Below are 14,826 nucleotides of genomic sequence, written 5' to 3'. Positions count from 1 at the left end.
TGTCTGCATACATATGGTGGTATATGTGCATGCCTCAACAATACTCTGAATAGCAGTGTGTGTGAGAAGTTAGGGAGGTTCTTATGGAATGCAGAGCCACTGTGGTGAGTTGGCACGCAGTGAGAAGTGTGTGTGTGTGTACTGTATGTCTACCGTGTGTGTAACTAACTGTAACACTGACTTCATTGTGGTGAGGAGTCTGTTCTATATTACTGCATATTGGAGATCTTTTCTGTATTATACAATTGCAGTGTGATTCCCAACAGGTTTACACTTATTCCAGTTCAGTGGGTTTACTGTAACAATGTGTTAATATACCAGAGTCTATGGCTCTAATAGCCCTGTTACCCTTCGTTGACATTAATGTGGAGCTGATAAGGGAAGCTTTAATGAAAGAGGTCAGTAGATGAAAATGCTGCCTTTGTGAATAAATACATGAAACTGTGTGTGTGTGTGTGTGTGTTGTTTTGAAGCTGGCTGCAGCTGGTGTAGTATGGTGACGTCTCCCCCCCAGCACCTGAACTAACTGTCACTGACCTCTTCTGTGCAAGCTTTCACCACCAGCTACACACTGATGTCATTGACAGATCCGTGTTAGACTGACCTCACACAGTCACTCACATAAATCTGGAGTCAGGATTTGACGCTTACTAAGGAGTTCACTGGGTCAAACCTTTTTTTGCTGACTCTGTGTGTGTGTGCGCATATGCAAGTGTGTACGTACACACTTGTGTGTGCGTGAGTGCAATGCATACTGTGTGTATGCGTGCGTTCATACAGTATATGTGTGTGTGTGTGCATACAGTGTGAGTGTTTGTGTGTATGGGGCATCTTAAGTGAGCGTTTGGTTGACAGGTCAGACATGTACTCTTCGCAGCATGATGTGATACTGGGTGGATCTTCCCCTAGTCTTCCACTAGCGCTTAGCAGCCCTAACAGACGTGTGGTTCTCTCTCACAGAACCACTGTACTGTACAGGGAGTTGCTGACGTGTGTGTGTCTGAGCGTATGAGAAAATGGGACAGTGTGTGTGTGTGTAATTGCAAATAGGATGAATAGGATGAAAGACAGAGAGATAGCAAGTGGGCTTGTTGAGACAAGTGTGAGTGGGTGTATGTGTAGACTTTAGTGTAGAGTGGAGTGTAAGAGGGGAGGTTAGAGGGGAGTGTAGATGTGTGTCGAACATGGGAGGCCCAAGGGAGACACAAATATCTCATTCAGACACACACCACACTGTCCCAGTCTGTTTCTCTATGGGAGGTAGAGGGGGACAAAGGCTTCTCTGAGAGAAGCAGAGAGGGGCTTCTTTCTACAAAGAGCAGCTGACCCCATCCCATGGCTCAGTGAGGAAGTGTATGGGGCGAACAAACACATACTCTGCCCTGTACTCATCCCCCCACTCATCCAGCCCCTCACCCTCCCTTATCCAGCCCCTCACCCCCCCCTATAACCAGCCCCTCACCCCCTATATCCAGCCCCTCACCCTCCCCTATATCCAGACCCTCACCACCCCTATAACCAGCTCCTCACCCCCCTATATCCAGACCCTCACCACCCCTATAACCAGCCCCTCACCCTCCCAATAGCTGTAGTGTTTTTACATCCATGTCTTAAATCTGTGTGTGTGTGTGTGTGTGTGTACTAGGGTTTTTGTTATGTGTGTAACAAATATGTTTGTGCAAAAGCTCTTGTGTGTGCAACATTTGCGTGTATGTGTGTGTGTGTTTAGCATGATGTGTGTGTAAAGGCCTCTGTGCGTGTGTAGAAGGATGTGTGTGTGTAACGTGTGTGAAAGCTCATGTTGCGTGTGAGAAAGTTGCTTCTGAACAAACCCAGTCCCACCCAGTTGATGGAAATATGCACAGAGAGCCATGTCTCAATGTTACAGTTAATTGCCTGTGGCTACTGAGGAAAAGCAGTTTGGATCTGGGTCACGCTATTGTATTCATGCCCAGTAACATACCATAATACTTAGCTATAGGATTACCATACCATAATACTTAGCTATAGGATTACCATACCATAATATTTAACAATATGATTACCATACCATAATACTTAGATATATGATTACCATACCATCCCATAATACTTAGATATATGATAACCATACCATACCATAATATTTAACAATATGATTACCATACCATAATACTTAGCTATAGGATTACCATACCATAATACTTAGATATATGATTACCATACCGTAATACTTAGATATATGATTACCATACCATAATACTTAGATATATGATAACCATACCAGATATACTTAGATATATGATAACCATACCATACCATAATACTTAGAAATATGATTACCATACCATAATATTTAGCTCTAGGATAACCATACCATACCATAATACTTAGCTATAGGATTACCATACCATAATACTTAGATATATGATTACCATCCCATAATATTTAGCCCATAATACTTAGATATATGATTACCATCCCATAATATTTAGCTATAGGATTACCATACCGTAATACTTAGATATATGATTACCATACCATACCATAATACTTAGATATATGATTACCATCCCATAATATTTAGCTATAGGATTACCATACCATAATACTTAGCTATAGGATTACCATACCATAATACTTAGAAATATGATTACCATACCATAATATTTAGCTCTAGGATAACCATACCATACCATAATACTTAGCTATAGGATTACCATACCATAATACTTAGCTATAGGATTACCATACCATAATATTTAGCAATATGATTACCATACCATAATACTTAGCTATAGGATTACCATACCATAATACTTAGATATATGATTACCATACCATACCATAATACTTAGCTATATGATTACCATACCATACCATACCATGATACTTAGATATATGATAACCATACCATACCATAATACTTAGAAATATGATTACCATACCATAATATTTAGCTCTAGGATAACCATACCATACCATAATACTTAGCTATAGGATTACCATACCATAATACTTAGCTATAGGATTACCATACCATAATATTTAGCAATATGATTACCATACCATAATACTTAGCTATAGGATTACCATACCATAATACTTAGATATATGATTACCATACCATAATACTTAGAAATATGATTACCATACCATACCATAATACTTAGCTATATGATTACCATACCATAATACTTAGCTATAGGATTACCATACCATAATACTTAGCTATAGGATTACCATACCATAATACTTAGCTATAGGATTACCATACCATAATACTTAGATATATGATTACCATACCATACCATAATACTTAGCTATATGATTACCATACCATACCATACCATGATACTTAGATATATGATAACCATACCATACCATAATACTTAGCTATAGGATTACCATACCATAATACTTAGATATATGATTACCATACCATAATACTTAGCTATAGGATTACCATACCATAATACTTAGATATATGAATACCATACCATAATACTTAGCTATAGGATTACCATACCATAATACTTAGCTATATGATTACCATACCATAATACTTAGAAATATGATTACCATACCATACCATGATACTTAGATATATGATAACCATACCATACCATAATACTTAGCTATATGATTACCATATCATAATATTTAGCCATATGATTACCATAACATAATACTTAGCTATATGATTACCGATTCCATAATACTTAGCTATAGGATTACCATACCATAATACTTAGCTATAGGATTACCATACCATAATACTTAGATATATGATTACCATACCACAATACTTAGATATATGATAACCATACCATACCACACTACTTAGCTATAGGATTACCATACCATAATACTTAGCTATATGATTACCATACCATAATACTTAGCTATAGGATTACCATACCATAATATTTAGCTGTAGGATAACCACACCATACAATAATACTTAGCTATAGGATAACCATACCATACAATAATACTTAGCTATAGGATAGGATAACCATACCATAATACTTAGCTATAGGATAGGATAACCATACCATAATACTTAGCTATAGGATAACCATACCATACCATAATACTTAGCTATAGGATAGGATAACCATACCATACTATAATACTTAGCTATAGGATGGGATAACCATACCATGCCATAATACTTAGCTATAGGATAGGATAACCACACCATCCCATAATACTTAGCTATAGGATAGGATAACCATACCATGCCATAATACTTAGCTATAGGATAGGATAACCATACCATGCCATAATACTTAGCTATAGGATAGGATAACCATACCATACCATAATACTTAGCTATAGGATAGAATAACCATACCATATTATAATACTTAGCTTTTGGATTACTATACTATCTACTCCATTCAGATCTACAGAATTACAGAAGTGGGGCTATTGGGATTTATTTAAAGTTGGATAAATATAGAAAAATTGACCCAGAGTTGTTCCTGATCAGATGATCTGACTGGGGAATAGTTCAAGGAAAGACTGGAGTTGTTACTGATCAGCTGATCTGACTGGGGAAGTTAAAGGAAGACCCAGAGTTGTTCATGATCAGTTGATCTGACTGGGGAAGTTAAAGGAAGACCCAGAGTTGTTACTGATCAGCTGATCTGACTGGGGAAGTTAAAGGAAGACCCAGAGTTGTTCCTGATCAGCTGATCTGACTGGGGAAGTTAAAGGAAGACCCAGAGTTGTTCCTGATCAGCTGATCTGACTGGGGAAGTTAAAGGAAGACCCAGAGTTGTTACTGATCAGTTGATCTGACTGGGGAAGTTAAAGGAAGACCCAGAGTTGTTACTGATCAGCTGATCTGACTGGGGAAGTTAAAGGAAGACCCAGAGTTGTTCCTGATCAGCTGATCTGACTGGGGAAGTTAAAGGAAGACCCAGAGTTGTTACTGATCAGTTGATCTGACTGGGGAAGTTAAAGGAAGACCCAGAGTTGTTACTGATATAGGAAGCCGATTCTATATTTAATTTTGGATTGGAGATGCTTAATGTGAGTCTGGAAGGAGAGTTTACAGTCTAACCAGACACCCAGGTATTTGTAGTTGTCCACGTATTCTAAGTCAGAGCCGTCCAGAGTAGTGATGCTGGACGGGCGAGCAGGTGCGGGCAGTGATCGATTGAATAGCATACATTTAGTTTTACCTGCGTTGCAACAATTTCGGCAGATCATTTTGGAAAGAGAGGGTCCAGATTGTCTAGCCCGGCTGATTTGTATGGGTCCAGATTTTGCAGTTCTTTCAGAACATCAGCTTTCTGGATTTGGGTGAAGGAGAAATGGTGGGGGCTTTGGCGGGTTGCTGTGGAGGGTGCCGGGCAGTTGACCGGGGTAGGGGTAGCCAGGTGGAAAGCAAGGCCAGCCGTAGAGAAATGCTTATTGAAATTCGGTGGTAACAGTGTTTCCTAGCCTCAGAGCAGTGGGCAGCTGGGAGGAGGTGCTCTTATTCTCCATAGACTTTACAGTGTCCCAGAACTTTTTTGAGTTAGTACTACAGGATGCAAATTTCTGTTTGAAAAAGCTAGCCTTAGCTTTTCTAACTGCGTGTGTATATTTGTTCCTAACTTCCCTGAAAAGTGGAAGGTTAAAGGAAAGACCAGAGTTGTTCCTGATCAGCTGATCTGACTGGGGAATAGTTAAAGGAAAGACCAGAGTTGTTCCTAGTCATGTCAGATGGTTAGAAAAACTCCTGTCCTACTAGTGGAAATGTGATTGTTTGTTATTCTTTGATTGGTTATGGCCTTCACTAACGAGCATTATGATTGTCCCTTCTCTACTGGTGGGTGGGAATACTATAGTTGCCATGGTATCATTGGACGAGCCTCTGGACCTGAAGCTTCCACAGGCCAATGGGAGGGTCAGGTTGGGAAAGAGGGCATGTTCGGCCTCCATCTGCGCCCCCCTCAGTGCCACACGACAACGTCTGCTACGTAACCTACCGATGACCTACCCCTCACCACCTCCCTCTCCAGGTAAACACACACACTCTCTCTCTCTCTCTCTCGCTCTCTCTCACACACACACAAATCCCTCTATTAATTTCTAGTTGTTTTAGAGGCCAGTGAGTCCATGTGTGTGTCCCAAGTGGCACCGTATTCCCTTTACAGTGCACTCTGGTTAAAAGTAGTACACTATGTAGGGAAAGGTACCATTTGGGACATGGACCACGTCTCAAATCAACATCATGCTCCTCTCATTACCCGCTGTTGTATACACTTAAAATGTCGTTATGGAGTGTGAGTGTGTCATTATGGACAGCAGAGTGGCACTGCAGACTGCAGCTGAACACTCAGTATTATGCCAACGACAGCCTCGCTAACCAATGATAGGCGCGCTAATCAACGATAGCCTCGCTAACTAACGACAGCCTCGCTATCCAACGATAGCCTCGCTAACCAACAACAGCCTCGCTAACCAACGATAGCCTTGCTAACCAAAGATAGCCTTGCTAACCAATGCTGACCTCACCCCCTCTCCCCCCACCAGGTACCCCCTTGTACCACCAGGAGAGGGCAGGTTCCTGCACCCCCCCTGCCATGGACCTGAGTCTCTCCCCCTCCTTCCGACACTCCCCCTCTCCCTCCCCTCCTCCCGCCATGCACCCTCCCCCTCTGCCTCCCCCTCCTCACCCCTGGACTACCCACCCAGCTGCAGCCCAGCCACACCCATCTACTCCAGGGTAAGTCAGTGTGTCTGCGTGCCACAGGAGATTGGTGGCACCTTCATTAGGGAGAACGGGCTCATGGTAATGACTGGAGCGCAATAAGTGGAATGGTATGAAATACATCGAACGTAGTTTACATGTGTTTGATGCCAATCCATGTACTCTGTTCCAGACATTATTATGAGCCGTCCTCCACTCAGCAGTCTCCACTGGTGCGTGCGTGTGTGACAGGGAGGAAGAAGTTGCCCCTAGCTACAGATCTAGGATCAGCTTATACAAGCATAACATAGTCAGGGGAATAACGTAAAACTGATCTTAGGTCAGTATGTGTAGGGGCAACTTGATCCTACTCTGAGTCAAACCAATGTGCAATGATGGGTGGGGTGACAGCCGGATGAGCCTGTATGTAATAAACTCGGGCCTGTATTCACAAAGACACTCAGAGTAGGAGCCTCTAACCTATTCATTATGATTTAAAAGGCAGAATTGATGCTCGATGAACACTCCTACTCTGAGACTTTGTGAATACAGCCCGTGGTGTGAGAAACATATTTTGTGTCTGAAGGGAAAAAAATATTTAGTAAGAGAGAAGAGAGTTCTCTCTATAGCGCTTCTTAGTATAGAGGTTCATCTTAGGGAGTGTGTGAGTGCATGTGTATTGTGCGTATGTGTCTACGTGTGGCAGGCAGTCCAGTCAGAATGTGGGATAGTTGATTAGTGAATACACTCCACACATAGTGGACAGAAGTGAATTAAATCTGTAGTGAATCTAATTTGCCAGCACGCTGTCTGCACACAGGCATACTGTGGTTCTCACTTAATCAGATTTAAAACAGGGCTGGAGGGGTAAAAGACGGACAGACAGACAGACAGACAGATGGGCAGACAGATGGACAGACAGACAGATGGGCAAACAGACAGACAGATGGGCAAAGAGACAGACAGGTGGGCAGACAGACGGATGGACAGACAGACAGACGGGCAGACAGACAGACAGACAAATGGGCAGACAGACAGGCAGACAGGCAGGCAGACAGATGGGAGGACAGACAGACAGACAGACAGGCAGGCAGGCAGGCAGACAGACAGACAGACAGACAGGCAGGCAGGCAGGCAGGCAGGCAGGCAGGCAGGCAGGCAGGCAGACGGACTGTGCCCTTAGTTGACACACTCTCATCATCATTCTCTCTCTCTCTCTCTCTCTCTCTCTCTCTCTCTCTCTCTCTCTCTCTCAGGAAGCAGCTCTCCCTCGTTACCTGGAAGGCGGTGCTTCTCCGCAGGGCTTCCAGATCTTCCTGCCAATCGGGACCACAGGGGGCGGGTTCAACCTGCCCTCCTCCATGTTCATTGGTCAGCCCGGGGAGAAGCGGGCGTCACCCGATCCCTCATCGGACGAGCAGCTGGCCTGCCATTGGATGAAGGTATGTGATTGACAAGTGGACAGGAGAGGGGGTGTGTGTGTGGATGGGCTAGAGTACCCTGGGATGCATTCAGAATCGTAACGTTGCAAAACTCTTCGCAACAGTTTACTGTTTATACCTGTATTTCCTTTGTACTCACACACTCATAATGTTCCCGACAAATGTACATCCATCCATCGATTCAGAACACATTACTATCTGAATTGCACTGCGATAACTGTCAGCATGTACTTCAAATGTGTAAAAGTATGAGTATGACTTTTTCATATACAGCATATACATGTATCATATGCTCAGCTCCAGTTCACTTACCTGAAATGCTCTAGTCTAAATGAACTCTTTCCCTATTCTCCCTCTCGCTCTCTCTGTCCTTCCCTTTCTCTCTACCTCTCCCTCATCCCTCTCTTCCTCCCTCTCTCTGCTCTCTCTCCTTCCCTTTCTCTCTACCTCTCCCTCATCCCTCTCTTCCTCTCTCTCTGCTCTCCCTCCTTCCCTTTCTCGCTACCTCTCCCTCATCCCTCTCTTCCTCTCTCTCTGCTCTCCCTCCTTCCCTTTCTCTCTACCTCTCCCTCATCCCTCTCTTCCTCCCTCTCTCTGCTCTCTCTCCTTCCCTTTCTCTCTACCTCTCCCTCATCCCTCTCTTCCTCTCTCTCTGCTCTCCCTCCTTCCCTTTCTCTCTACCTCTCCCTCATCCCTCTCTTCCTCCCTCTCTCTGCTCTCTCTCCTTCCCTTTCTCTCTACCTCTCCCTCATCCCTCTCTTCCTCCCTCTCTCTGCTCTCTCTCCTTCCCTTTCTCTCTACCTCTCCCTCATCCCTCTCTTCCTCCCTCTCTCTGCTCTCTCTCCTTCCCTTTCTCTCTACCTCTCCCTCATCCCTCTCTTCCTCCCTCTCTCTGCTCTCCCTCCTTCCCTTTCTCGCTACCTCTCCCTCATCCCTCTCTTCCTCCCTCTCTCTCTGCTCTCTCTCCTTCCCCTTCTCTCTACCTCTCCCTCATCCCTCTCTTCCCCCCTCTCTCTCTGCTCTCTCTCCTTCCCCTTCTCGCTACCTCTCCCTCATCCCTGTCTTCCTCCCTCTCTCTCTGCTCTCTCTCCTTCCCCTTCTCTCTACCTCTCCCTCATCCCTCTCTTCCCCCCTCTCTCTCTGCTCTCTAGTGCCACCTGCTGTTTGACTCGTTACAGGACCTGGTGGATCACATCAATGACTATCATGTCAAACCTGAAAAGGATTCTGGGTACTGCTGCCACTGGGAGGGCTGTGCCCGCAACGGGAGGGGATTCAACGCCAGGTAGGAGGGGCTTATTCTTCAGCGTATAGGTATGAGGGTCTCTGATCTTCAGATATGAAGGTGCCCCTAATCAGATTTAAAAGTGGATAAAACATGTTCTGACTCTTTTTTTAACATATTACTATAAAGACGTACACTGAGTGTACCAAACATTACGAACACCTGCTCTTTCCATGACAGACTGACCAGGTGAATCCCGGTGAAAGCTATGATCCCTCATTGATGTCACCTGTTAAATCCACTTCAATCCGTGTACAGTCGTGACCAAAAGTTTTGAGAATGACACAAATATTGATTTCCACAAAGTTTGCTGCTTCATTGTCTTTAGGTATTTTTGTCAGATGTTACTATGGAATACTGAAGTATAATTACAAGCATTTCATAAGTGTCAAAGGCTTTTATTGACAATCAACATGAAGTTGATGCAAAGAGTCAATATTTTCAGTGTTGACCCTTCTTTTTCAAGACCTCTGTAATCCACCCTGGCATGCTGTCAATTAACTCATGGGCCACATCCTGACTGATGGCATGCTGTCAATTAACTCCTGGGCCACATCCTGACTGATGGCAGCCCATTCTTGCATAATCAATGCTTGGAGTTTGTCAGAATTTGTGGGTTTTTGTTTGTCCACCCGCCTCTTGAGGATTGACCACAAGTTCTCAATGGGATTAAGGTCTGGGGAATTTCCTGGCCAAGGACCCAAAATATCGATGTTTTGATCCCCGAGCCACTTAGTTATCATTTTTGCCTTATGGCAAGGTGCTCCATCATGCTGGAAAAGGCATTGTTCTTCACCAAACTGTTCCTGGATGGTTGGGAGAAGTTGCTCTCGAAGAATGTGTTGGTAACATTCTTTATTCATGGCTGTGTTGTGAGTGAGCCCACTCTCTTGGCTGAGAAGCAACCCCACACATGAATGGTCTCAGGATGCTTTACTGTTGGCATGACACAGGACTGATGGTAGCTGATTTTTTCCGGATGCCCCAAACAATCGGAAATGGGATTTATCAGAGAAAAGCACTTTACCCCAGTCCTCAGCAGTCCAATACCAAAAATCGGTCTCTCACAGTTGAAGTGTACCTATGATAAAAATTACAGACCTCTAAATGCTTTGTAAGTAGGAAAACCTGCAAAATCGGCAGTGTATCAAATACTTGTTCTCCCCACTGTATATATATGTGTAAAGCTTTATTCACTCTGTGTGTGTGTGTGTGTGTGTGTGTGTGTGTGTGTGTGTGTGTGTGTGTGTGTGTGTGTGTGTGTGTGTGTGTGTGTGATCCCCCCCAGGTACAAGATGTTGATCCACATCAGGACTCACACCAATGAGAAGCCTCACCACTGTCCCACCTGCAACAAGAGCTTTTCTCGCCTGGAGAACCTCAAGATACACACACGCTCACACACAGGTCAGTACACACACACAGGTCAGTACACACACACAGGTCAGTACACACACACAGGTCAGTTTGATTATTTTTGCTAAAGAACAGCTGTTTATTTCCCCTCTAAAGGCTGTCTCGCGGGGTTAGGAAACCGCGGGGGTAAGAGTCCACTGTGCTGTTATGTCTCTTTGTCAGAACCTCTCGCAGTGTTTTTTATTGTGGTTGTGGGGTACTTCGGGTCAGATTAAAGGCATGCATACATGTCGCGCGCACACACACACACACACACACACCGGCATATCATCTTTAATGCACACCGTCATTTAAAGATGCTTTTCTGACATGCCTGTCCAAGAAGAAATGCTAATACCATATGCATTCCAAAATCTGAAGATCTGTCAGCTGACATGAAAATTCACATCCATCCTTCTCTCCTCTTTCCCTCTCCCAGGAGAGAAGCCGTACATCTGTCCGTACGAGGGCTGCAGCAAGCGCTACTCCAACTCCAGCGACCGCTTCAAGCACACGCGCACCCACTACGTGGACAAGCCCTACTACTGCAAGATGGCTGGCTGCCTTAAACGCTACACCGACCCCAGCTCCCTCCGCAAACACATCAAGGCCCACGGACACTTCGTCGTGACCCAGGAACAGGCCTCCTCAGCTGGGCTCGGGGTGTTCCTCAAAGGGGGTGGTCTCCACGGAGGTAACGGTGGAGGGGTCTCAGAGATGGGCTATGTCGGCGGGGCCCATATTATCATCCCAGGAGGGGCCGCCATGGCTTCTCTCCTAGGGGGCCACCATCTAGGGGCCTCGCTGCCTCTCTCGGCCATGTGTGGCCCCCTGGATCTCAGCAGACTAGGTCACCCTGGAGCCTCTTTGTTCTCACTAGGTAGTGGAGGTGGGGGATTGGGTTGGTGTGATTCCTCCCTGCTCCCGTTTGGACTCTCGACTGCATCCGTGTTTGGGTTGGCTTCCATGGGTCTGGGGCGGCTAGGGAGAGGGGAGAGCAGGAGGGAGGGGGAGGAGGAGGACGGATGTGAAGAGGAGAGGGAGGATGAGGTATTGAATTTGTCTGCGGGAGGGTACGGAGGGACAGGGGCGGGGCGGGACCTCCCCTCCTGGGTGGTGATTCAATCCCCTGGGGCACTGGTGCTCAAACCAGCTGTTGTCAGCTAGGGCCATGGTGTGTGTGTGCTCAGCTTGGGACACGTGCTCACACGCCTGTTGCTACGATCAAGGGACAGGGTGTGTGTGTAAGTTTCTGTGTGTGTGTTTGTGCCTAAACGATGCCTCGGAGCTGAAAGTTGGTGTGCGTGTGTGTGGAGGGGGAGGGTTAGGTGCTTTATAAAAGCTGTGTGGGGGTCAAAGGTAATTCTCCTTTTCAGACATGAAAAAACTCTGATCATTTCAACACAAAACAGTAACAGCTGGCTGAAGAAAACAACAAGAAAACTATGGAAATGTACCTCAAACAATCCCTCTGGACTTTTTCAATGGACTTTTCCCAATGGACATCCCTAATTGACATTCCCAAATGATTTGTGTGGCAACACAGTTGGATTTATGTAATCACCATTATGATGTAAAGAAGAAGCAGCAGTTATTGAGAGAATTGAGGTAATATGCTCCTGTGTGTTTTGTTAGTCATCATTTGTATGCAGCACAGACCCTATGGACTATAACCAATAACAGCTACTGTTAGTCTGGATAGTCACTATAACAGTGGGTTTATATTCATTGTCTTTAACTATTATGGCCACCAGGGGGAGGTAGAGAGTCAGGTAAATTTTGTCTAATCTTTCTAGCCTCACATCAGAACTGAATTGTTCTGTGTGGACGTTGTCTGTAGCCACAGATCTTGGGTCAGCGTACCATCCTTAACCATTAGAAAATGCGAAAATGACCTTAGATCAGTGTCTAGGGCCAACTTTATTCTCCGTCCTCCCCCTCTACTCAGTCTCTAGACTCACAACAACAAACAGCCTTTAAAATCCCCTGTAGGGAATAGGCTCCCAAGGTTACAAGGTAGTCAGTGGAAATCTGTGGTACACACACTACAGAGCAAACACAGTCTTGTTGAAGCATGTCGTATGTCAAACTACATTCTACATGCGTCAATGGGGTGGATTCTAACTTCCACTTTAGTCAAACATTGATGACAAAGTTCAAATGTAACTGGAAGTTTAGGATTTGCCTTTGTTATATATATTTTTTTTTTACACAGGCAGGGCTAGGGGTAGCCTTCACTCATGTTACCCGGTTACCCTGGGGTCCTCTGAGCTAAGAATGTGGTATTTAGTTCCATTGTCATGTGACTGCCACCTGCATAGTTGTAAGGTTGGTTGCCAGGACGACAGAGGTGTGGTTTGGCTAAGAAAGGCTATGATGTTTCGCTGACAATGAACTGCACCTTCCTCTCCCCTCAACCAACCTACTTGACCTGCAGTGGCTTCACACACCTAGGCTGCATCTGAAATGACACCCTATCCCTGTATAGTATTCCCTAAAAGGTAGTGCACTGTAAAGGGAATAGTGTGCCATTTCAGTCGCATACCTCATGCTTTATGACTGACGATCAAATTCAATAACGTTGAATGAATTAAGCTTAAATTAACCTATATCTTGTATGTTTTTACCCTACAAATGGATCAAATCTGGTGTGGTCCCAACAGCAAACAGCCTTTAAAATCTTCTGTAGGGAATAGGCTCCTGAAGTTACAAGGTAATGAGTGGAACGGTTTGTATAGGTATAACATCTGTGTCTTTTCATCACTTCTGCAAACAAGTAAAACCAGTTTTATTTGTCTTTCTGGTTAAGACGAGACGTTTCTGTTGAATGTTGAAGTAGTTCCTCTCTCTAGCTTATTTTGTCCCAAATGGCACCCTATTCCCTATGTAGTGTGCTACTTTTGACCAGAGCCCTGGTCAAAAGTAGTGCACTACATAGGGACCAGGTTGCCATTTGGGGCGCATACAAAGACAAGGATCCTATGTCAGGATCTACAAACCCAACGATGACGCATTAACCCTTTGTGCGACAGACATTTCTCAATAAAGCCGACAAACCTCATAAAAGTATTATTTGCTAATAGCTTATCCAACACAAGGTAGGGATTGGTATTTGATCTGCACAACTTACCTGGCATCCAGTATTATTGGCCAAGTTAGGGATTTCTATTTGATCCATGTTTTATTGATTAGATAAGTAGACCCAATGTAAACAGAAGTGTGTACATAACTGTGTAGTACTTATAATACCTTCATTATTTGTATTTATTCACAGACAAATCACTCAAAATAATACTTAGTCGTTGTTGTAAGTACAATGTAACAACGTGCAACTCGACCAGTTGAATTGAAATGTAGTTACAAACCAGGAACTGTAAGAACCCGAGACTTCAGGTTCCCATATTGAGGTAACACAGAAAGTACAAATAGGACAGAGGTGAATGTACATATGAAGTCTACATATGCACAAAGGGTTAACATGACACTATGGCCTCCCTATTGCAGGCCAGCATCTGATATCATTTCTTATCCTCGTTTGCACATTAAGATTTGCAATTATTATGATGTATTTTTTTATGTTTCCAAGTGCCTGGTATGTATCATAAGTGAAATATCCTGAAAATGCACACAGCACATTCAATGAAGGACAGGTACATGTAATGCAAATGTATAAATGTAGGTATTTGTTCCAAAGGGTCAACGCTTTACATGACTGACTGTTTAGAGATGACAGAAGGTGTGATTGGTGACATCATAGCATTGTGTGCTTTCAGTTTTTTTTACGAGGACTGTTAAACGGAATGTGTCGTTAATGACGAAGACGTGACGTCAATAAACAAAGATAAACAAATTAAGTGGCATTGTTGTGTCACCTGTGTGTGTGTTCATCAACTCTCCTGGGTTGTAAGGCAAGTAGCGTGTTATGCCGTGTGTGTGTGTGTGTTTGTGTGTGTGTGTGTGTGTGTGTTTAGGCCTACTGTCTGCAATCAGTGTAAGAAAGAAAGATAAGATTCCCCTTGTAGCCTGACAACGTC

At 44.1% G+C, this 14,826-nt stretch overlaps 1 protein-coding gene and 1 long non-coding RNA gene across 2 annotated transcripts in view; both read left to right on the top strand.

Annotated features, from left to right (window-relative positions):
- The window catches only part of glis2a (GLIS family zinc finger 2a), a 45,175-nt gene extending 30,529 nt beyond the window's left edge, over positions 1–14,646 (top strand). The window contains 7 exon segments of the mRNA XM_065001333.1: positions 5,826–5,999; positions 6,514–6,608; positions 6,611–6,706; positions 7,927–8,112; positions 9,264–9,397; positions 10,686–10,804; positions 11,232–14,646. Coding sequence (XP_064857405.1) covers positions 5,831–5,999; positions 6,514–6,608; positions 6,611–6,706; positions 7,927–8,112; positions 9,264–9,397; positions 10,686–10,804; positions 11,232–11,959 — 1,527 coding nt within the window. The 5' untranslated portion in view covers positions 5,826–5,830 and the 3' untranslated portion in view covers positions 11,960–14,646.
- Positions 1–14,826, top strand: part of LOC135560148 (uncharacterized) — a 630,141-nt gene that overhangs the window by 211,860 nt on the left and 403,455 nt on the right. The gene's annotated exons all lie outside the window — the stretch shown is intronic.

The sequence above is a fragment of the Oncorhynchus nerka genome, linkage group LG15 (assembly GCF_034236695.1).
Source record: "Oncorhynchus nerka isolate Pitt River linkage group LG15, Oner_Uvic_2.0, whole genome shotgun sequence".
Classification (NCBI taxonomy): domain Eukaryota; kingdom Metazoa; phylum Chordata; class Actinopteri; order Salmoniformes; family Salmonidae; genus Oncorhynchus; species Oncorhynchus nerka.
The sequence above is the reverse complement of the archived record's forward strand: the minus strand, read 5'-3'. Positions and strand labels throughout refer to the sequence as shown.